The sequence below is a fragment of the Diorhabda sublineata genome, chromosome 6, assembly GCF_026230105.1.
Source record: "Diorhabda sublineata isolate icDioSubl1.1 chromosome 6, icDioSubl1.1, whole genome shotgun sequence".
Classification (NCBI taxonomy): domain Eukaryota; kingdom Metazoa; phylum Arthropoda; class Insecta; order Coleoptera; family Chrysomelidae; genus Diorhabda; species Diorhabda sublineata.
The window spans coordinates 10,168,034-10,192,260 of NC_079479.1; the positions used below are offsets into that span (position 1 = coordinate 10,168,034).

The 24,227-nt window shown below is 31.5% G+C and overlaps 1 protein-coding gene across 1 annotated transcript in view; it reads right to left on the bottom strand.

The window, feature by feature from the left end:
* LOC130445203 (protein gooseberry-like) overlaps window positions 1–13,515 on the bottom strand; it is a 50,974-nt gene extending 37,459 nt beyond the window's left edge. Inside the window, exons 1-3 of the mRNA XM_056780747.1 lie at window positions 13,452–13,515; window positions 7,385–7,397; window positions 1,864–1,868 (exon numbers count right to left, since the gene is read on the bottom strand). Coding sequence (XP_056636725.1) covers window positions 1,864–1,868; window positions 7,385–7,397; window positions 13,452–13,515 — 82 coding nt within the window. The remainder of the gene's footprint in view (window positions 1–1,863; window positions 1,869–7,384; window positions 7,398–13,451) is intronic.
* Window positions 13,516–24,227: the final 10,712 nt, after the last annotated feature.

The window sequence follows — 24,227 nt, forward strand, 5'->3', positions numbered from 1 at the left end:
CAAATCAGTAATCGATGAATGTCAAATAACAAATCAGTAATCGATGAATGTCAAATAACAAATCAGTAATTGATGAATGTCAAATAACAAATCAGTAATCGATGAATGTCAAATAACAAATCAGTAATGGATGAATGTCAAATAACAAATCAGTAATCGATGAATGACAAATAACAAATCAGTAATCGATGAATGTCAAATAACAAATCAGCAATCGATGAATGTCAAATAACAAATCAGTAATTGATGAATGTCAAATAACAAATCAGTAATCGATTAATGTCAAATAACAAATCAGTAATCGATGAATGTCAAATAACAAATCAGCAATCGATGAATGTCAAATAACAAATCAGCAATCGATGAATGTCAAATAACAAATCAGCAATCGATGAATGTCAAATAACAAATCAGCAATCGATGAATGTCAAATAACAAATCAGCAATCGATGAATGTCAAATAACAAATCAGCAATCGATGAATGTCAAATAACAAATCAGTAATTGATGAATGTCAAACAACAAATCAGTAATCGATGAATGACAAATAACAAATCAGTAATCGATGAATGTCAAATAACAAATCAGTAATCGATGAATGACAAATAACAAATCAGTAATCGATGAATGTCAAATAACAAATCAGCAATCGATGAATGTCAAATAACAAATCAGTAAATGATGAATGTCAGATAACAAATCAGTAATCGATGAATGACAAATAACAAATCAGTAATCGATGAATGTCAAATAACAAATCAGTAATCGATGAATGACAAATAACAAATCAGTAATCGATGAATGTCAAATAACAAATCAGCAATCGATGAATGTCAAATAACAAATCAGCAATCGATGAATGTCAAATAACAAATCAGCAATCGATGAATGTCAAATAACAAATCAGCAATCGATGAATGTCAAATAACAAATCAGCAATCGATGAATGTCAAATAACAAATCAGCAATCGATGAATGTCAAATAACAAATCAGTAATTGATGAATGTCAAACAACAAATCAGTAATCGATGAATGACAAATAACAAATCAGTAATCGATGAATGTCAAATAACAAATCAGTAATCGATGAATGACAAATAACAAATCAGTAATCGATGAATGTCAAATAACAAATCAGCAATCGATGAATGTCAAATAACAAATCAGTAATTGATGAATGTCAGATAACAAATCAGTAATCGATGAATGTCAAATAACAAATCAGCAATCGATGAATGTCAAATAACAAATCAGCAATCACTTATTTCCGTATAAGTTTTTTATTTTAACTTTGTAATGCCGAACAAGAATTTTCGAGATAGTTAAATTGTAATTTTGATTTTGTAAATATATTTTAAAAAAGATTTTTTATTTTGGGCATTGATATTTGAGGTTAGAACACATGTTTTGCGAAATAATTTGAAACAGTAGCTAGACGTGTATAAAATACCCTCGGGGGATCGTAAATTATATAATCTAAAGTTAATTTAGGTATGTCTGAATTAATGGTAACTTAATTGTTGCAAGGAAATCTGGAACACTCGTTATTATTTAATATTATTTTTTGTTTCGTGGGAACGAAACCATTAGCAGACAGCTTATATTGAGCCATTAAAAAAATTAATTGGCTGTTGCCGCGTTTGTGCTAAAAATTCTAGTTAAAGGAAAGTTATTATTGAATCGAATTAATGATAAAATAGATGATTTTTTCAGTATACGATTTAGCTATTTTTAAAAACACAATATATGTATGTGATTCTTATAAAAATGTTTTGATTATAATTGCAATGAAAGTCGTTTCGATTCAATGAACTTGCTCTTTTTTTGTACATATTTATCTATGAAGATGGTCCCAGAAATACCTGGACTAACGGAGAAAAAAAAGTAATTTCCTTTTAGCTCCTTACTATTTTTATAAGAATCATCAAGCTCCTCAAAATAGTCAGTAATCGCCGACATCACCTCTTCATTGTTGAAAAATCTTTGACCACCGAGTCACTTTTTCAAGTCTGGGAACAGGAAATGATTCGAGGGGATTAAATCCTGCGAATAGGGTGGATGAGGTTGCAATTCAAATTTTCATTCATTAATCGACGCCATGACCTGGCCTGCAAATGCAACTGTCTTTGCCTTATTTGGAACCGGCTCTCCCTCTTCAATCCCTTGTTTTGATTGTTCTTCGACGATCATTCAGTACCGCTTTGTGGATTTTCTTCAACATTTCTAGAGTCGTCATCAAATTTGGTCGACCAGTGCAATGCTTGTCTTCGCAGGTCGTACGGCCTCTTTAAACTTATCTACCCAATATTTTACTGTTGATAACGAAAAAGCAGTCACCCTAATTCAGTTTTTACATAGGTTGGGCTAATGACCATTTTTTCCCATGTTTATAAATTCTGCCAAACAAGTACTAAACGTGGCGACTTCAAAATTGAAATAAATGCTGTATATATTGTGTACTTTCTACTACGGTGGCAGCTAGCGCAATCTCTAGGTCTGCCGAGGTACTTCTGGGGACCATTCTCGTAGATCCATGATTACAGACGTCCCGCACTGTAATTTTTTCACCATTTCTTCTGAATGTTCATGTAATATTGAATGTTTGCGAGTAGAACTAATGCCCAGGTATACCTCAATCTCACGTTAAGTCCCATGACGGTCTTGCAATTTCTGCATTGATGTTTTCTAGTCGATTTTGAAGAACCTTTACGAAATTGATCCTGTGTGTTTCGAGTATCTGTAAACAATTCAAATAGTACTTGTATGAAAACACGTTTCTCATTAGAAATGTCAAACTTTATGATGACAATGACAGATTTGACATATCCATATCAGTGCTGTCAAAACAGCTTCTTGTTGAATCATATAGAATGACAAGTTTTATTGTGCATCGAATCCTTTATTCCTTAGAAGAAATTTGAACAATTCAAAAATGAAATTGTTGGGGAAATTGATAGTAAACAATAGGAATGGATGGAAGAAAAGTCTTTGGTGGGCGAAAAAAAAGTTTTTTGTAAATTTCTAAAGGATCGAATAGTTTTTGTGTATTTTTTGATACCCAATATTGTATCGTCCTGTACAAGGAGTCGATATCGACTGAACTAAGCAAATACAATATATCCAGTGGAGTAATGCACTGTTTCATTTTATATCAAGATTAAAATCGTTACTTTCAAATTTGTACTGTATATAATCTTAAATATAACGAAGCTTACTTCTCTCTTTTCAATTTATTGATACTTTTGATTAATTGTGAATAACTTTTTTATTGAATCGAAAGTTATTCTCTTCAATTATGCTAAAAATTTAGTTGAATCACTTCTTGTAGACTTGCAATTATTTTTTTTACTTGAGCCCTGCATAGATATCCATTGTATGTGATTCTCCGAACTTATCGTTTGTTCGTTTCAAAAACGGAAACATCGAAAAGCTCAATTTATCACGTCAGTTTTGTTCGCGTCATAAAAATGTCATACCACTTAAATTTTACAAGATTTAAACATCGCTACAATTGGCCTCTAAGGAGATGTCGACTTCCCCGTGGTATAATCAGTCACTACACGGGCAACCGGTAGCTTTACTATTGGGAATTAAAATATAAAAGTCTCACTACAATGTTTTCATTTTGTGATAAAAATCCAGGTAAATGTTTGAAATTTTCGTTTGGTTTGAAATAAATAAAAATTCTTTTTTTGTGACTGTATTTTAAAGACGGAAACCCTTTTACAAGTGATTCGATTGGTGCCTGCCGAGTGGAGATGTCTGTGGACATTGATTTTCAACTTCTGTAGATTCTAGTTTCAGAAAAGACGTGCCTTGGTAGCTGGTTACACAGGCTTGTACCGATTAATTGACGTTCTGGACGTTTGCAGGCACACTGGGTATTCACGAGCCACGTCTGTCTGTCGGGTAGGTTTTGAAAAAACTGCTCTGGGTGGGATTATGCTGGACAGTTCGGAATAGCATCTGCCATGAAAGTTTTCGTAAAACAGAGTCAGGTCAGCGACTTTTCTTTTTTGCTCCGAACTGACCTCCAAATCGCTTATAAGTCGAATTGATCTCTTCTGTCTTCAGTCAAGTATCCTCAGGGTAGTCGAGATCCAAATTCGCCACCAGGTCAAATTGCTTCCAGCCTCAACACCAAACAAGCGAATTTGATATTTTATAACCAGACAAGACCAAATCGTGAGCTGCAGTCTCAGCATTTTTTGCAAAAACATCTGCTTAGGTCGTTGCTGCATTAAACTCAATAAGATTGTTTCCAGTCCACCCCAGATTGTTTTCAATACTGATATTGATGATGGTGGCGGGAAAAAGAAAGTAACTGACAAGATGCATCCCAGGGGATAATCAGCGAATTGGATGGATCGGTATTTGAGGAAGCTACTAAGCCAGTCGATAAGTGAGGTCGACAAATCGTATGATCTTAACTTATTTATAAGGTTGACGTGCCAAACTTTGTCACAAGTCTTCGATATGTCCAGTGTATTGATGATCGCTGATGGTGGTAGCAGACTCAAGACATGATTTGCTGGTTAACGACTTTCTTCATGACCTTGGTAATAACTGGGATTAAAGCTATCGAACAGTAGTTGTTAATAACCGTTCTTTTTTCTTCTTTTTTTTGTATAGATTGAACACGAGAAAGTTTCCAATCAGCAGGTAAAAGACTTCTTTTATAATACACTTCGAATAATTTTCTTAGACAGTTGAGAAAATTTCAGATCTTTGAAGATCTTTGATTATAAATCTTATTTTGGATAGTGATTATACGGAACTATTTGTGATAAACAATATTTTGATTAACTATGTTTTATTCATTGTAAAATCATATAAAATATCCTTTTATCAAGATCAGTTGAAAATATAACTAACTGAACTTTTTTTATTTTATCACAACATAAATGTACATAATAGACACCTATTTGTTAGACTTTCGAATGCGATGTTTACTGAGTCTGTAGACAAATGTGTGTAGCCGTTGCAAATTTTGTATAAAAATTTTAACATGCGAAAAGTGCGAGCAAAACTGGTTCTTAAAATTATTACATTTGAACAACAATAAGGTCGTCCAAAATATTTGTATTAACACGTTGAATGTTCAAATCTACAATAAAAAGAACAATATGTGAGTCTGTTGAAAAAAAAGCGGCGCGCGTCCTGAAAAAACTGCATTTTTTCGAACAAAAGAGACAATTTGTTTTTGTAAAAAACGTACGGGAATAGTTATTTCTTTTTGAATATGTTCAGGGGGTCCCATGAATGTAAATCCAAATGAGCATAATGGGAGGGGGCTTTACTTCGGCCGCCATCTTGAAAAACACGTTTTATTAAATATCTCGTCAACCACGCATCATACAACAAAAACTGTAGAGATCATTATTGTAGATAATAATATTTTCCATCTTTTTTATTTGAAACTTTATTTTGTATAACGCATAGGTTTTTAATTATAGCGCTCCCAGCTTTTTTCAATACGATTTTTGCTAAATATTTAGTTACGCTACATCGTAAGAATTTTCTTAATATTATTATTAATAATTAACTAACGTTATGCTTGTATTATGCTATTTTATATTGTATATTATCATATATTGCAATATTTAAAATGATTTCTTTTTTAATAGAAGAATATGAAGGCTGGTATTCAATTTGAATTTTTTATTTTTTTAAATTTAACGTAAATCTGAGTTTTTCGAAAAATCGCTAAACCGTTTCAAAAAAACGGACTCAGATATTTGTTATAATATAAAAAGTGGCGCATTATTTTACGGGACGAGTCTTATTTTTTTCGATGTCGACGGAAGGCCCTCATCGCCTTGTAAATCTGTCTCTTCTGCCTCCGCCATATCCGAAGGAGACGAATCGAAGGTTGGGTCTTCTTCTATTTCGTTTCCGATGGCATCTAATATATCTGGCACGTTGTCGCATATTTGGCCTCTGCAATTGGAGCAAATAATGGAACATTTCAAACCAGCTTTTCGGCATCCGCAGGCAGCTCCGCAATTTTTGGTGCATTTGCACGATATTATTTGCATTAAACATGACGGTGCGGGAGCCACAGCAGTTCGAATTGGTTCAAGTCCTTGTGCAGTTCGCTTCCAACCCTAGTTTGCAGCGACGTGATAATAAATTCCAAGCTAAGTTTGAACCTGGGATAGACAGATTCAACTTTGTTTTACTCACCAATTTCCCGAAGCATTTGTAGCGAAGTGATATATTCTTTGTATGTTTTTTTGTTGTTTCTGTTTATTTTTTTTGTGTCTTTTGTTCATTATTTAATAGGGAAGGGGGTAATTTAAGGGCGAGTACAGCAGCGGCTGTATTATCGTCGGCTATTTGGTAAATCGGTTCACGAAGTTATAGGAAAATCGCAGAAAACCTGAAATAGTTTTGAATTATGTAAGATGTAGGTAAAGGGAAGGAGATTATATTGAAAATGATAATATATAAATATAGATAATATTTACAAGCTACAAGAGCCTCAAGAGCAGCAGCATACCTAAATGACACAATCTGGCGAAATAAATACATTCGAACTGAAGCAAAAGTCCGCATATACAAGACCGCAATCAGACCTATATTATCCTATGCTGCAGAGACCTGACCTGAGACCTCTAAAACGAAACGGATATTGGAGACTACAGAAATGAAAATAGTTCGAAGAAAAGCGGGAAGAACACTAATGGATAGAGAAAGGAGTGAAAACATAAGACGAACATGCGGAATAGATAATATCAATGACTGGGTACTGGATAGAAAGATAAAATGGAATGAGCACATTGACCGCATGACGGAAGAACGAATTGTGAAAATATCAAGGGACAAATCGCCAGCAGGACAAAGAAACATTGGAAGACCTAGGAAAAGATGGAGTGACAACCTCCCAGGTGACTGAGCAGAGGCAATGACGTGAAGGAAAACAGGCAATGCTGCTATACACAGCAGGAAGAAGAAGAAGATATAATATCAAAATAAAATGTTTTTCATCAGCAGTCTCGTTATTTAATAGCCACACTTGGAATATAGGCCAGGGCATTTATGAAATTACAAGTAGAAAAAAAAGCAACGCTGTCGTGTTCTAGGGGTTAAATAAAAGTTATATGGATAAAATTCAACATTTTTTGTCTATGCGTTATTATTTTAAACAATAAAAACACTAAAAAATCGGTACAAATTTTGTTTTTTCGTTTTGCGCTGAACCTATGCAAGACTCGTCTTTGTTACTATGGGCAATATTGTAGAGAATTGAAAAATCTTCAAAACAAGGTTTTATAAATTAAATTTCGATAATTTATTGGTTAGATAATTTAAACGAAAGAAAAAAATTTTTTAAATTGTTTATAATTTGTTTGATTTTAAATATGAAGATTTATTATTCACTAAAATCCGAGATCTCGATATACTTAATCAATGCTCTAAAAACCATAGGAAGCCCTATTTTTCAAAGGGCCATTTTTGCTCACCGGATGATCCTATCATCATTTGGAAAGTAGCGTTGGAAAGAAGAAGAGTTGAACTAAAAATCCCCAATCACAGTTTTTTGGATTTTTTTGACCTCAAAAATGTGTTCAAAAAAGGGGTAAAAAATACTTATAAACAACTTATTGTATTCTAAACATTTTATAAAAATATCGTGATACTAATGACATATTCGGAAAGCTGGCAGTTTAATTTGGGGCGAAGTTAGACATTTTTTTTCAAATTTACTGCGGCTTTGTTTTTCAATATTAAGGAATGTTTTTTGCGTCATTTTGTAGGAGAAGCTTGAAATTTTTATCAATAAAAGTTTCAATAATCTATTATTGAAAATGTGCATTTGGTAGCAGTATAAATGACACTGCGACAGCGGAGGAATGGGGATAATGAAAAGAAGCAAAGACGACGTTCAATTATTGTCCCACACACTTCAAATCTGCGGAGTGCTGAAAAATATTAATTATCTCAGTAACTATTGGGCCGATTTTGATTTTTTTTAACTGGAATAACTCGTTCAGCTAAAATTAGCTGTCACATTAGTTTTTTGCTAAAATTAATAATTTTCCCCTATATGAATTTTGCAATTTTTTGTAAGATTTATTATTAATTAAACAAACAGTTATTCATACTGGCATAAAATACTTTGCATTCTAGGTGCAAATACTTAATTTTTTGGGGAAATATTTCGTATTTACTGCTTCACTTGAACGTATTTTATACAAAAAATTTTGAAAATACTCCTTTTTCTGTACGTTGTTTATAAAAGTATTTTTATTTGTATCCTAATACTGTGAAACAATAATTTTTTATCTTGAATCTTAATACTACGTATAACATAAATGAATAATTGTTTTCAATTATTAAATAAATAAAATTATTGAAGCCGTCATAATGACATTGGTATTACGATATTTTTATAAAATGTTTGAAAAACAATAAATTATTTATAATTTTTTTTCATCCCTTTTTTGAACACTTTTTTGAGGTCAAAAAAATATTCAAAAAACTGAGATTAGGGATTATTAGTTCAATTTTTCTTCTTTCCAACGCGACTTGATAGGACCATCCGGTGAACTGGAATGGCCCTTTGAAAAAAAGGGCCTCCTATGGTTTAATTGCCATTTTGCAAAAACTATTGGAGCCACAGGGCCCGTATTTGGAACATTGATTAAGTACATCGAGATCTCGGTTTTCAGTGAATAAAAAATCTTTATATTTGAAATTAAACAAATTATAAACAATTTAAAAAATTAAAAAAATTTTCTCTTTTCGGTTAAAATATCTAAGCAACAAATTATCGAAATTTAATTTATAAGAGCTTATTTTGAAGATTTTTCAACTCTCTACAATATTGCAAAAAGCAAAAAAACAAAATTTGTACCAATTTTTTGGTGTTTTTATTGTTTAAAAAAATAAAGCATTGACAAAAATTGTGTGTGTCAGCTCCGACGCACGACTGGAGCTTACTCCTTGAGTTAGATAGTCTAACCAGACGCAAAAAGAGTTTATTTAACTTAAAAAAGATTGATACTGTATAAAAGGGCAAATTTGTTAATTAATGAAAATAATATACATATATAAATATATATTTATTCAATTTATTCATTTCATATACATTTATTATCACTAATCGATGAAATATTTTACATTAAACTTTTTACAATAGTCAATAATCTCGATAATTCATATTGGGTTGATTATCTAATTTTATATGTCGTTTTCAAATATATATTTATATGAACTACATCGATAATTATTAAAATATTTAATAAATACAAATTGCACATGCTCATACATATAATACATGAATTATAACGTACCTTGCAACCACGTGTTTGTTAGATGTTCCGGCAATATCATCTACACCTCTTTCTGCCATAGTTATTTGAAAATACTTTCAGTTCACTTTAGCGGAACACAATGATAAAAATTAAAACTTCACAATAACAATATTAATTATTGGTATTTATAATAAAAACAGCAATATAAGTATGTTGACAGTGACAAATTAGAAAGTTGCGCATCATAGGGTGCGCACCAAAAACGTAACGAGGTCATTCATCGATAGATTTTACTCCTCAAATTTTTCTCATACCGGGCCCCTTATATATGCAAATCGATTCTTAAGGAGTAAACTCCAAAAATGTTGAATTTTATGCACATAACTTTTATTCAACCCCTAGAACACGACGCCGTTGTTTTTTTTTCTACTACTAATTTCGTAAAAGCCTTAGCTGCTAAAAATCTGTTCAATTTTTCAAAGTATAGACCTCGCCCGCTGTTCGTATAGTAAATTTCATCTTCGTGAATAATATGCATCACTACACGCTTGTGCTAGAATATACTGTACGTTTTCTTACATTTGACACAACTACTAAATAATATTATTCCATCGAACTAACATTACCAATCAATTGTATATAATAATACGTGGTATTATTTAATAAAAGAAGCTATTTAATACTTAGTTGTGATAAAGTTTATTTTCTTCAATTAGTTTGTTAATAATCAAAATTATACATAATATAGAACTTGAAATTTTCACCTTTTTCTATAATCAATCATTTCCACAAACTATTTTATCAAAATCTACTCATAGGAAAATTAAAAATGTTGAGGTAGGTACCCACATTGTTAAAATTCTTTTATATGAAGTGTCACAACATAATAAGGAATGTCGATCAAAAGAGAAACAGGTCCGTAATACACTTTTAACTTATTCAAAATTTATATAAAGCATTCTATGGGTAAACCGGCAATTTGAAGATTTGTTTTATTATTTTATTATAAAATTACAAAAATTTTTTGTGATTTTAGTTACTATGGAAACATTAAATAAATGGTTCTACACTGTAAATTTTTTCTGTAATATTACTATTGTTTTGTTAGTCAGTGTAAGCGAAATCAAACTATAATACAATTTGAGTAGTTTTCTTGGACAATGGAGAAAATTTACTGAGATGGTGTAATTGTACGACCATAGAGTAGAAAACTTACTTGGTTAGTAATTATACGGAACTGTTTACTTTTTCTATAACAATTCTCTGTATTTCATTGTAAAATTTTGTGATTTGAGTTGGAAAACATTGTAGAGATGACGCTAGCTACTCCGTTTGCATTTATGTTTGAGTCTAGAGCACTTAAGCTTCTTATTTTCAATCAAATTTAGTAAGTTTCCGATTCAGAGAGACATATAGATTGTTTCCCATATAGGATTTTAAGATGGGTCCAGTACAGGCCCACACTTGGGCCAGTTATGTACAGCTTTGGCACTAGCTTGGAAGCCGTTATTGGCCAGGACTTGGTGGAACACCCTCGCTTGGTTTGCAAGCCTAGACTAGGCCTGGTTGCTTAGATAAAGTTATATAGACGGACTATAGAATGGCCGGGGTTAAGTTACCCAGACTTTAACGAGTTTTGTGCCATTATCGGTTTGCCAAGGCCGGGTTTCCCAGCGTTGGCCCAAGCTAAGCCCCGTCGTTCAAGTCTGAAGGCCCCTACATGGGTTATTGTATAGTAAATTGAGAATAAGAAGAAAACAACACATTTTTGGTAAAATTACCAAATAAATTTTTAACGTGTAGCTACACCGTTTGCATTTATGCTTGAGTCTAGAAACTTGAGCATCTTTCTTTAAATAAATTTAGATTTTCAATCGGAATAAACAATATCATTCTATTTGAAATAAAATAGCTTGTAGAGGAAGATACTTTGCTTATTATATGATAAATTTAAAAAACAATATTTTGTATGTTTCTCAAACTGAGCTCTAGTTAATTGAGTGCTTAGTTCCAACATTAAAAATTTATAGAGTAAGATTGCTAATGCAGCATTTTATGGAATGTTTTGTTATTTTCTCAATCTAAATTGGATTATTTTGTTTAGTATATTTTCTAAATTGTTCGTAATAAACTTCCTACACGTTTTTGGTGAAATTACCAAAGAAATTTCAAACAGTGCAGGGGTTCCAAAATTCTAAATCCTGCCCTACATTTTGGAAACAAAAATTCCAAATATCTGATACGAAAGTTTATAAGCGACTCATTGAATGTTAGCATCGAGCGCACGGTAGTTCCAGCGCACATTTACAGGTAAAAAGACGGTATCTTCAATCCCTGTATTTAACTTGAAATGTTCATTACCGTAAATAAAAGAAGATAAAGAGTTAACACTTTCTCATCAATGCGATTTTAGTCATAGTCTCCTAACCTAACCTTATCTAACTTAACATAACCAACATAACCTAACAAAACCTAACATAACCTAACTTAACCTAACCATTCTTAAATTAAAAGGCTTTTTTGTGGACGAATGTACTCATTCTTAGGAAAAATACTTTTTGTATCAATTTTTGTTCAATTTTTTACATAATATCGAACATTTGTTCAATTTGGAAAATCTTAGATGTTGCTGATGGTTTTTCGTTTTGTCTTAATGATAATAATTATTCAAAAGTTCGTATGTTTGTCCGTCTCTGGGACTCAAATTTTCTTGTGCGCTCGTCGAACGATCTTTTGGATTCGACTTAGTGTGCGCTAAATGCAGGAATGTTTTTCTAAATGTGCCTGTGCGCTCGATGCACGTGCACTTCTCACACCCCACTGAGTCTTTCACTATTACGAATAAACAAAATAATGTAAAATAAAAACAACAAATTTATAGAAAAAGTGTGAAATTTGCGTTATACGCACATTCAAAAGTTAAACCGCATTATAGGTATTCAAAACTAAAAGTTAAATTTTAAAAAATGACTATTTCACTTACTTATTTTTGATAATAATATAAAAAATAAATTAATTTTAGTTTGGTGCTGCATTTTGAAAATTATTTTATTTGGTAAAAAAGCGATAAGGAGTCTAAATTCTGAAATACTTTTTTTTATTTTTATGAAAATATTGAACGACGTTTCAACAAAAATATTGACTATTGAAGACACTTATCCAGCTATTGGACTATTCGAAGTGGACTCAACACAGACAAATCTTGAAAAACGTTTATAAGTGTCCAAAAACTCAATAACTGTCCAATGTCCTGGAACTGTTACCGAAAGAATTGGAAGACAGATTATCTGGGACTTCGCCATTACAAATTCTCGTAATTTATGCAGGGAAAGAGATTTATTATTGCTAGAGATGTTTCTCTATCTATTTCAAAAATAAAGGAGAATACCATCGATATTTGCACATGGATATTGGACCACCAATGAATGGTTAATAACCGAATATTGCATGGTAAAATGACAGGACACGTATATAATAATCATTTCTATTAATAATAAAATGAGAATAAATCGATCTACGGAAATAGAAATAGAAAATCTTCATCTACAACGATCCTATAGAACATGCTTGTGATTTAGAAAGAGGATTGATGTCCAAAAGAGCTTGGGAATCTTCTTTCGCAATTTTAAGCAAGAAATCGCACAAAATTGATTAGAAAAATCGATTGAAAACATCAAGAAGATGTGCTACACAGATTCTTATATTGTATTAGCATGTTATACAATTTTCAGTAATATAGGATGAAAAAAATCGTTTTTGGCGTTCAAAATGTAACGAATATATAATTTTATAAAAAAATCATGTCACTGCTAAGTGATACGTAGAAATAGGAGTTAAATATAATATTCATCATCATTTTGTTGTGGAGAGCTTTCGATTTTCTTCTGTTTTTGACTATTTCTGAAGCCACTTTCCATTAAATTGCAGTTTTTTCTTCACCATGAATGTAGAGAACTGCCTCTTTGTCTTTTGTTTGTTTTATTTTGAAGATCGTGTTTTTTTCTTATTAAATTACCGGAGAAATTATTTAATTTTCATTATTCTAAAATTATATTTTATGAATAATTTCTACAATTAAAAATATAATATAACAATTTTTGTTGTATATATTAAAATTCTCAACAGCTGTTCGTTTACGTGTAGATTAGAGAATTTTTTTGCAATCGAAATGTTAGGATATGGAAACATACCTTGGAAAGGATAACCTGAAAAACACGGTCGAGGCATCATTCCAAAATTTCCGGTAACAGTCATTTTTCGCGAATTCAGCGTCCCAGGTATCACTTAATGAGAAATTATTTGAGCACTGCACCACTAAAATAATTAAGCAAATGTCTCGAGCGCACTTAGAAAAAAGTTCGAAAACCAATTAGGTAGTAAAAATAATGTATTTCAAACGTTTAAACGTAACTTTATTTGTCTCCGATAGGTCTTCAAACTTATCAAGAACATTTCAACTTCAGAACTAACTTGAAATATTTTGACTTTGACTGGTGTTAGAAGTTGTTGGCTCCGCCTCTCTTCCACCCCGCCTTCGAGGGCGTGCTTCGATCCGGTAGGCGAGAAGCTAAAAGTTTGATTATAGGGATAATGGTAAATTATAGGGTGGCCTTAATTATAAGTCAGTACAGTACAATTATATGTTTTTATTATCAATCTTTAACTGATGAGAATTTTTAGAACTAATATTGAGAAGTACATAAGTTTTTATCTATTTAGAATATTCGCAAAGGTCGTGCTGTTTTTTCAATATCCAATTTTTTTGGATAAATTTCTTTTTTAGACGACGCCATCTCAAAGTTGTTCGTTCCGTATTCATTTAGGTACATACCGGAAGTTGTTGAATTTTCCATGTAGTGAAAGTGACAGTTCTGTACTTCAAAACACTTTCAGGACGCTCTGGAGTACACAATTTTAATTTCCTTAAATGTAACTTTAGTCAATTCAATATTGACAGTTGACAGTTACACTTCGATGATTTTGCATAACTTTAAATTTTTAATATTATGAAATGATTTGTTTTATCCGAAATTTTGTCTAAATTAATGAATAACAATGAATGATGATGAAAAAGAAAATATCAGTGATGAAGAGTTGCCGGGTAGATCTCGTGCAAACAGTACGAGCTCTTTATGAAGTGTCCTTGAGGTACAATCATCATTACTTTTTGCAAATAATTAAGGAATTAATATTGACATTGCAAATATTATTAAATACATTATATTGTTCAATAAATAAAATGTTTATAAAATCTCTATTATTTATTTTCTTTCCCCAGTGTAGTTGAAAAAGTTTTGGATCTGATAAACGTCTCGGAATTTTCGGACTCGTTAAACAAAGTAGCACTTTCAGTTCTTGGCATACAAATCATTATTTTATAACAAAATAATTTAGCCAATCAGTAATTTCACGAGAAAAACTGACATGACAAAATCGCGAGACCGAAGGTCAAAAATCAGTAGGACGTAAATCAAAATAAGCTCCTAGTTTACAAAGTTGTCTCCGACCAAATTTAGACCTATGGGATTCAGTTATGGGGAACATCAACCAAGTCTAAAGTATTACGAACAATCACCGATGCATTTTGGCTCTTGGTGAAAGAAAAATTAAGTGTCTTCAGTGAACGCTACTTGAATACATTCAACAAACTCGGACGAGCTAATAGTGGACTTGCAGTATCGTTTTTACATGTTTATTTATATATAATAAGTTGTATAAGTTCCTACAAACACATACAAAATAATTATCAAAAAAAGCATAAAAACAAATCAATTAGTTTATGATACTGATGGATATATATACATGGTGTTTCTATATTCGACCGACAACGCTCTACCATAGAGAGATCTTAATAAACGAATCATTTTGATCTAGGAATACGAACCCTTACAAACCTTACACTCAAAATAAAAAATTTGCCATAAATCAAGAACGCTTATAAATTTTTTTTTTCAAATTTGGTCACCAATATGCTTCTTAATAAATTGATATTTTGACATAAACAACCTTTGGAGAGATTTAACCAGTGGCGCGCTGTCAGGGTTAGTTGTCACTTATATCTCCCTATTTTTACGTCACTAGAGCAAATTCTTTTCTCAATTTTATTTTAAATTGCTTGATTATTTTTAGTTAACCAACTAACAACCTTTTATGGAGCTAAAATAAAAGGTGTTGTAGAAATTTGCCTCCAAATAGGTAATTAAATACTTGTCAATATTTCTAAATTATAAACTAGTAGGCGCCTGTCATATTTTTGACAGTTCGTGACATTTTGTGTATTTGACACGATTTTCCAAAATATGTGTTGTATACCGACGAGGTTAGATTTACTAGGGAAGGAATTTTTAACTCTAGAAATAGTCACATTTGGGATGAAGAAAATCCGCACTTTATTCGTGAAATATTCGGTTAATGTGTGGATGGGTATGATTGGAGATTGTTTAATCGGGCATTACATTTTACCAAATAAATTAAATTGAGCAATTTCAGGAAGAAATGTTGGATTAATTGTTGGAGAATGTATCGTTAAATATTAGACAACACATGTGGTTTCAACCAAGCTCGGATCCAGGGGAGGGGTCATAGGGGTCATGACCCTCCCAAACTGTGATTAATTAACTTGTTTTTTTGTTTCTTATAAGAGGGCGTAAGTAGGAATATGTAAAAGTACGAATTATTTTCACCGTGGATACAGGGAGCCAATATATCCCCAAATATTTTGAATATCAAAACAATACCTAATAAAACAAAAATAAAATACTCAGGAAATTCGAGAGTTGGTCTAATCAGATGTCAAAAACATATATTTGTGGGTAAAAGGCTTAAAATGGCATGTCTTTGGGGCAGGAGCCGTCCTAATACTAATGACCCCCCCTTTGTCAAGATCCTGGATCCGCCCTTGGTCTCAACACGATGAGACATCTGTTCATTTTGCTGCAGCGGCAAGAAATTACTTAAACAGACGTTTTAGTGAAAAATGGATTGGTCGGGGTGGACCCAATTACCCCGACAGCGTGCCACTGGTTAAATTTTCCCAAAGTTTGTTTATGTCAAAATATTATTTTATTAAGGAGCATATTGTTCACCAAATTTGAAAAAAAAATTTAAAGGCGTTCTTGATTTATGGCAAATTTTTGATTTAAAATGTTGAACACCCTATATCTCGGCAACTAGGCCCCGTAAGGGTTCGTGTTCCTATATAAAAATTAATTATTAATATACACCCTGTATATTATACATGTTGTTTCCAATATAGGTACTGATTGGATATAGTAATAATCAGGACTAAAAAGTGGGTTACAGTTTTTGCTATCAAACTTCCTCAATTTGAAATTATAAAAAAAAATTAAAATAATTGTTGGCTCACATTGTAGTAAAACAAAAAGTAATCCACAAAAGTAGCTTCAGGTATCACACTATTTTTTACTCAATCAATTTTTTTAATAATCGGTTTTTAAGTGCTTTATCTTAGTTATATAATAGTTTTTGTTTTCTTCTCATTTTGTTATCATTGTTTTTTTGTTATCTGTCTTAAATCAACCAGGATTGCTGAAGTTCTTCCAATATCAATTGCAGAAGGTATTTATGTGAGAAACAATCAATATTTCATAAAAACGCATGGCACTTAGACCAAATTAAGAAATGAAAATACTGTTTACTCCGTATAAAATTCGGTAAACATCTAACAAACCGTCAGTCCACGAGGAATCATCATCTCCACTGTTTACCAATGAAAACATCGTATCGTAAATATAAATGCGTTTCTATCGGCCGAAATTATCGGAAGGTGTATGAACACAATTTCTTTGAAATATTCCTGCTAGACAGTCTGCGATAAGCAGTGGCGTGACTAGGTGAGATTCCTTTAATTCATAAATTTCTAAATAAATAAAAATATGTCGTTCTTTAGACTATGGACGAATGAAGACAATGAAATTGCACATTGTAGGTATGAATTTAATAATAAAGATTTAGATATACAAATACAACAAGGTATTTTAAATATATTCGAATTGTTAAAAAAGGAAAATATTCAGCAATTGCTGAATTAACTAGAGTACATTAATTTTCCATTTATCGAGTAGTCACGAAGGGGTTGATGTGGATTATTCGCAGAACTGAAAAACATACAATTATACAAGTTTAGAAACATTGCCTCAAGTTTTATTAGCAAGTGGTTTTAAATACAAAAAACTGAATAAACGGATGGCAATAACCGAATCGTCAAGACTAGTTCGATGGCGACAAGATTATTTGCGTCAGATAAAAGACTACCGAAGTTCTAATGGACGAATCGTGTACAAAACGGGTACAGTACACGTCTGGTATCCTGTTTAAACCAAACTCCCTTACAGGCAAGCACATTTTACTCGCCTATTTACGTTTTATAATTCAATATTTAGTTGTAGCAAGTAGCAAGTTGTCTAAATAAAGTCGTATTTATAAAAATAATACATTTATAAAATGAGGTATCTACGGCTATGGTAGATCAAACAAAATTATCTGCAATTGATATTGGAAGAAGTATACTTAAATTTTGAAATATGGTAACACTGATATGAATATGTCAAATCTGACATTGACATTGACATTTTTAATGGTGAACGTACTCAGAACGTGTTAACATACGAGTGTTACTTGAGCTGTTTACAGAAATTCGTCTTGGTCAAAAAATGGATTAAATCACCAGCATTTTCTTGCGAGGATTTTGGACGTGGTTGAACCAATTCTATTGAAAATAATTTTCTTAATATCAATTTCTTGTAGTAAGCTCCGATCGTTCACGAAAAGGCGTATTACAAGATAAAACAAAAATCTTTTAATCGTCTTGCATAACAGGTATTTGAAATATATTACACGGAATTTTTTATTTTCAACACCCTTAATGGTATAGAAAAGTATCTAGAGTAGGTACCCTACGGAAAGAAACATTTTTTTTGACAGCTGGAGAGTCCCAAAACGTAATTTCAACGTGTTTACAATAATTTACAACAGGGCATTGTTCGATTCTGACTAAGATATCGTAAACGTTATAAGGGAAGACAAGATTCTTGGGGTATTTGTACAAAACAAGTAGACTGCAATAAACATATATATAATTTCTCAAAATTCATTTCATCATTTCAGAGTCGGCTCAGATTTTCTATTCGACCCGACAGACGAAGCCGTATTGATGGTCGCAGACTCGAGATTTGCTAGTTAACGACTTTCAACATACTTTGCCAATCGGACGGTGGTTATTGGTAACCGTATTTTTTCGGTATGGGTTGAACCCAAAGAATTTTCCAATCTGCAATGAAGAAACATCTCATATGATAGAGAAAAGATTTTGCATAGCGGACTCGTTAGTTCAGTAGCGTAATTCTTCAATACGATGGGTGGTATTCCATCTAGACCAGTCGCTTTATTGATGTACAAGCCTTTGAAAAATTTCGCCACATCTTGGTGTTGAATTTCTGGCATAGATCAAATCATGAGTTGAATTTGAAACAAACATGCGACTCAACAAATCCGCCTTCTCTTTTGGGATTACTGCAATTAACCCATCTCCAGTCAACGATGAAATTTTTGCCTTACAAAATACTTGGCTGACTGTTTTTGTTAGACCAGAAACACCATGATCCATTTGGACAATTGAGTGGCTTGTTTTTCACTATCTCATTATATCTTTGTTTGTAAGCTTCCAGGTCTTTCTCTCGGCACTAAGATTTCAGCGCCGCATTTTGTTTGTTGACTGCTCTAGTGCAGTTTTTATCAAACCATGAATTTTTATCGACAAAATCCTTGAAAGAGTAAGAAATACAGGCTACCATACCTGCCAAGATTATTTCAGAAATCTCATTTGCACACACTGAAGGGTCATTGGAATTGAAGCAAACATCATTCTAAGGAAAAATAAACAGGAAATCCTTTGGATGCTCCCATTTGACCAAAATTACTTCCGAAATTTCGTTTGCACACACTGAAGGGTCATTGGAATTGAAGCAAACATCATTCTAAGGAAAAATAAAAAGGAGATCCTTTGGATGCTCCCATTTGACCAAGATTACTTCCGAAATATCGTGTACACACACTGAAAGGTCATGGGAATTGAAGCAAACATCATTCTAAGGAAAAATAAACAAGAGATCCTTTGGACGCTCCCATTTGGCCAAAATTACTTCCGAAATCTCGTTTGCACACACTGAAGGGCCATGGGAATTGAAACAAACATCATTTTAAGAAAAAATAAACAGGAGATCCTTTGGACGCTCCCATTTGGCTAAGATTACTTCCGAAATCTCGTTTGCACACACTGAAGGGTCATTGGAATTGAAGCAAACATCATTCTAAGGAAAAATAAACAAGAGATCCTTTGGATGCTCCCATTTGACCAAGATTACTTCCGAAATCTCGTGTACGCACACTGAAAGATCATGGGAATTGAAGCAAACATCATTCTAAGGAAAAATAAACAAGAGATCCTTTGGACGCTCCCATTTGACCAAGATTACTTCCGAAATCTCGTGTACACACACTGAAAGGTCATGGGAATTGAAGCAAACATCATTCTAAGGAAAAATAAACAAGAGATCCTTTGGACGCTCCCATTTGACCAAGATTACTTCCGAAATCTCGTGTACACACACTGAAAGGTCATGGGAATTGAAGCAAACATCATTCTAAGGAAAAATAAACAAGAGATCCTTTGGACGCTCCCATTTGACCAAGATTACTTCCGAAATCTCGTGTACACACACTGAAGGGTCATTGGAATTGAAGCAAACATCATTCTAAGGAAAAATAAACAAGAGATCCTTTGGATGCTCCCATTTGACCAAGATTACTTCCGAAATCTCGTGTACGCACACTGAAAGATCATGGGAATTGAAGCAAACATCATTCTAAGGAAAAATAAACAAGAGATCCTTTGGACGCTCCCATTTGACCAAGATTACTTCCGAAATCTCGTGTACACACACTGAAAGGTCATGGGAATTGAAGCAAACATCATTCTAAGGAAAAATAAACAAGAGATCCTTTGGACGCTCCCATTTGACCAAGATTACTTCCGAAATCTCGTGTACACACACTGAAGGGTCATTGGAATTGAAGCAAACATCATTCTAAGGAAAAATAAACAAGAGATCCTTTGGACGCTCCCATTTGACCAAGATTACTTCCGAAATCTCGTGTACGCACACTGAAAGATCATAGGAATTGAAGCAAACATCATTCTAAGGAAAAATAAACAAGAGATCGTTTGGACGCTCCCATTTGGCCAAGATTACTTCCGAAATCTCGTTTGCACACACTGAAGGGTCATTGGAATTGAAGCAAACATCATTCTAAGGAAAAATAAACAGGAGATCCTTTGGATGCTCCCATGTGGCCAAGATTACTTCCGAAATCTCATTTGCACACACTGAAGGGTTATTGAAACAGAAGCAAACATCTTTTCGAAGAATCGTGAAAAGGAAATATTTTAAACGATCGATAATGCCAAACTTTACGTGGTTAAGGTTATGATGAGTGGCAGAACAGTCCAAATTACTCCTTTTTTTCAAGGGTTATTTTTGCATAGTGCATTTGGTCACATGGATTTGCTTTTACTTTTGCCTTTACACCCTTATTATGTTGTTAACTAATGTTTTTAGTTTTCCTGATCGATACGAGCCAGGGTCTTAATTTAGTGAACCATATTTGACATTCACGAACGTCTCTAACCAATGTTTTTGGTGGTTGGCAAACGATTTGACCCCAAAAATCAAAAAAGTCTATTATTTAGAAGTAAGCAAGTCAACATAACCTTAAAATGTCTTTGACACGACTAACCTAACCAAATGATTACCCTAATATTTTTAAAACGATAAAAAAATAGCCAATTCACTAGTGTCGACAATTTATAAAATTTAGTATAAATGATCGATGCCATAAAATAGAAATGGCCATATTTTTATCGTTTCGGCTCATTTGACAGATCATTTGGTTCTTCAAATTCGTGTCAAATACATTTTAAGGTTATGTTGGCTTGTTTACTTATAAATAATAGACCTTTTTGCTTTATGGGGTCAAATTGTTAGCAAAATACCAGAATAGCATTGGATGGTTTTTTGATTTATTTATAAGATTTAGTATAAATTTAGTATAAATGATCGATGCCATAAAATCAACACTAGTGAATTGGCCATTTTTTATCGTATCAAAAATATTAGGGAGATTGGAAATCGAAAATGTCGTTTCATTTGACAGGCACATGTCTCATTTGACAGATCATTTGGTTCTTCAAAGTCGTGTCAAATACATTTTAAGGTTATGTTGACTTGCTTACTTCTAAATAATAGACTTTTTCGCTTTGAGTTGGAAATACTACTCGATCCATTTAACAACTTTTTGTTATATTATTGGAAGGCCTTCGTACGCTCAGAAAGTTTCTTAGACCGGTCCATTACGGTCCACAGATTTACAGCTTCATTGTGGAATTTTATTGCTAGAAAGTCGTTTTTAGTTCCATTACAGCTTTGTAGAAAAACTAATGTTCATAGTTGACAGACAACTACACTTATTGGGGATGAAATCGAAAATTATTATTGAATTATGGGGCACCGTTCGGTTTTACAGTGGTACCACGCGAACAAAAACGCTTTTACTTTATTGGAGGTATATATATGGAATTCTGTAATGGTTAATTCTAACAATGGTATTTGGTATTTGTGCGAGTTACATTTTTTTGTATATAATTTTCCGAATATACCGTGTGGTATATAATTTATAAACCATTAGAAATGGATATTTTCGGGGATGTGAAAAGAATTAAAACTATTAAAACGTTACGAAAATTCTTACAGTTTTTTAACAAAGAATTTCTTTTTCTAAAATAATGTGTTTTGCTCAAATATACGTATAGGTACATACAGTGTTGGATTAAATTGTAGCAGCAGATTTCAGAGGTAGCAAATTTTGTCCAGTAACTTTTTATAACGATTCACAAAATTTTAAAAAAAATTTGTTCAAATTAAGAAGATGAGTTTAGATCTTACCGACCTTTATAAATTAATTTATAATTTTTACATCGCTGGTACAAGATATTTTTAATTATTTCTAAGGAAAAGTGATGGGATTTAATATGGTATAAAAAATTAAATTTTCTTCAATTTCTCATTTCCTAGACCTTTTAATATATCAATGCTTCTAAATGTTCTTGATTTTAGGACTCTTCTGTTTTAAAATTAGTTTTTTCTAATAATTTTTGATAATTTGTTAAAAGAATTGACGTTTTGACTAATTTTAAGTCTTTATCAAAATATTTTGATATTTCTTAGACCTTTTGATAAGTTTAAATTTCTAAATGTTTTTGATTTTAGATGTCTTCGGTTTTAAAATTAGTTTTTTCTAATATTTTTTTATAATTTGTTAAAAGAATTGACGTTTCGACTAATTTTAAGTCTTTATCAAAATATTTTGATATTTCTTAGACCTTTTGATTTGTTTAAGTTTCTAAATGTTCTTGATTTTAAGTCTCTTCGGTTTTAAAATTAGTTTTTTCTAATATTTTTTGATAATTTGTTAAAAGAATTGAAGTTTTGACTAATTTTAAGTCTTTATCAAAATATTTTGATATTTCTTAGACCTTTTGATTTGTTTAAGTTTCTAAATGTTCTTGATTTTAAGTCTCTTCGGTTTTAAAATTAGTTTTTTCTAATATTTTTTGATAATTTGTTAAAAGAATTGAAGTTTTGACTAATTTTAAGTCTTTATCAAAATATTTTGATATTTCTTAGACCTTTTGATTTGTTTAAGTTTCTAAATGTTCTTGATTTTAAGTCTCTTCGGTTTTAAAATTAGTTTTTTCTAATATTTTTTGATAATTTGTTAAAAGAATTGACGTTTCGACTAATTTTAAGTCTTTATCAAAATATTTTGATATTTCTTAGACCTTTTGATAAGTTTAAATTTCTAAATGTTTTTGATTTTAGATGTCTTCGGTTTTAAAATTAGTTTTTTCTAATATTTTTTTATAATTTGTTAAAAGAATTGACGTTTCGACTAATTTTAAGTCTTTATCAAAATATTTTGATATTTCTTAGACCTTTTGATTTGTTTAAGTTTCTAAATGTTCTTGATTTTAAGTCTCTTCGGTTTTAAAATTAGTTTTTTCTAATATTTTTTGATAATTTGTTAAAAGAATTGACGTTTTGACTAATTTTAAGTCTTTATCAAAATATTTTGATATTTCTTAGACCTTTTGATAAGTTTAAATTTCTAAATGTTTTTGATTTTAGATGTCTTCGGTTTTAAAATTAGTTTTTTCTAATAATTTTTGATAATTTGTTAAAAGAATTGACGTTTCGACTAATTTTAAGTCTTTATCAAAATATTTTGATATTTCTTAGACCTTTTGATAAGTTTAAATTTCTAAATGTTTTTGATTTTAGATGTCTTCGGTTTTAAAATTAGTTTTTTCTAATATTTTTTTATAATTTGTTAAAAGAATTGACGTTTCGACTAATTTTAAGTCTTTATCAAAATATTTTGATATTTCTTAGACCTTTTGATTTGTTTAAGTTTCTAAATGTTCTTGATTTTAAGTCTCTTCGGTTTTAAAATTAGTTTTTTCTAATATTTTTTGATAATTTGTTAAAAGAATTGACGTTTTGACTAATTTTAAGTCTTTATCAAAATATTTTGATATTTCTTAGACCTTTTGATAAGTTTAAATTTCTAAATGTTTTTGATTTTAGATGTCTTCGGTTTTAAAATTAGTTTTTTCTAATAATTTTTGATAATTTGTTAAAAGAATTGACGTTTTGACTAATTTTAAGTCTTTATCAAAATATTTTGATATTTCTTAGACCTTTTGATTTGTTTAAGTTTCTAAATGTTCTTGATTTTAAGTCTCTTCGGTTTTAAAATTAGTTTTTTCTAATATTTTTTGATAATTTGTTAAAAGAATTGACGTTTCGACTAATTTTAAGTCTTTATCAAAA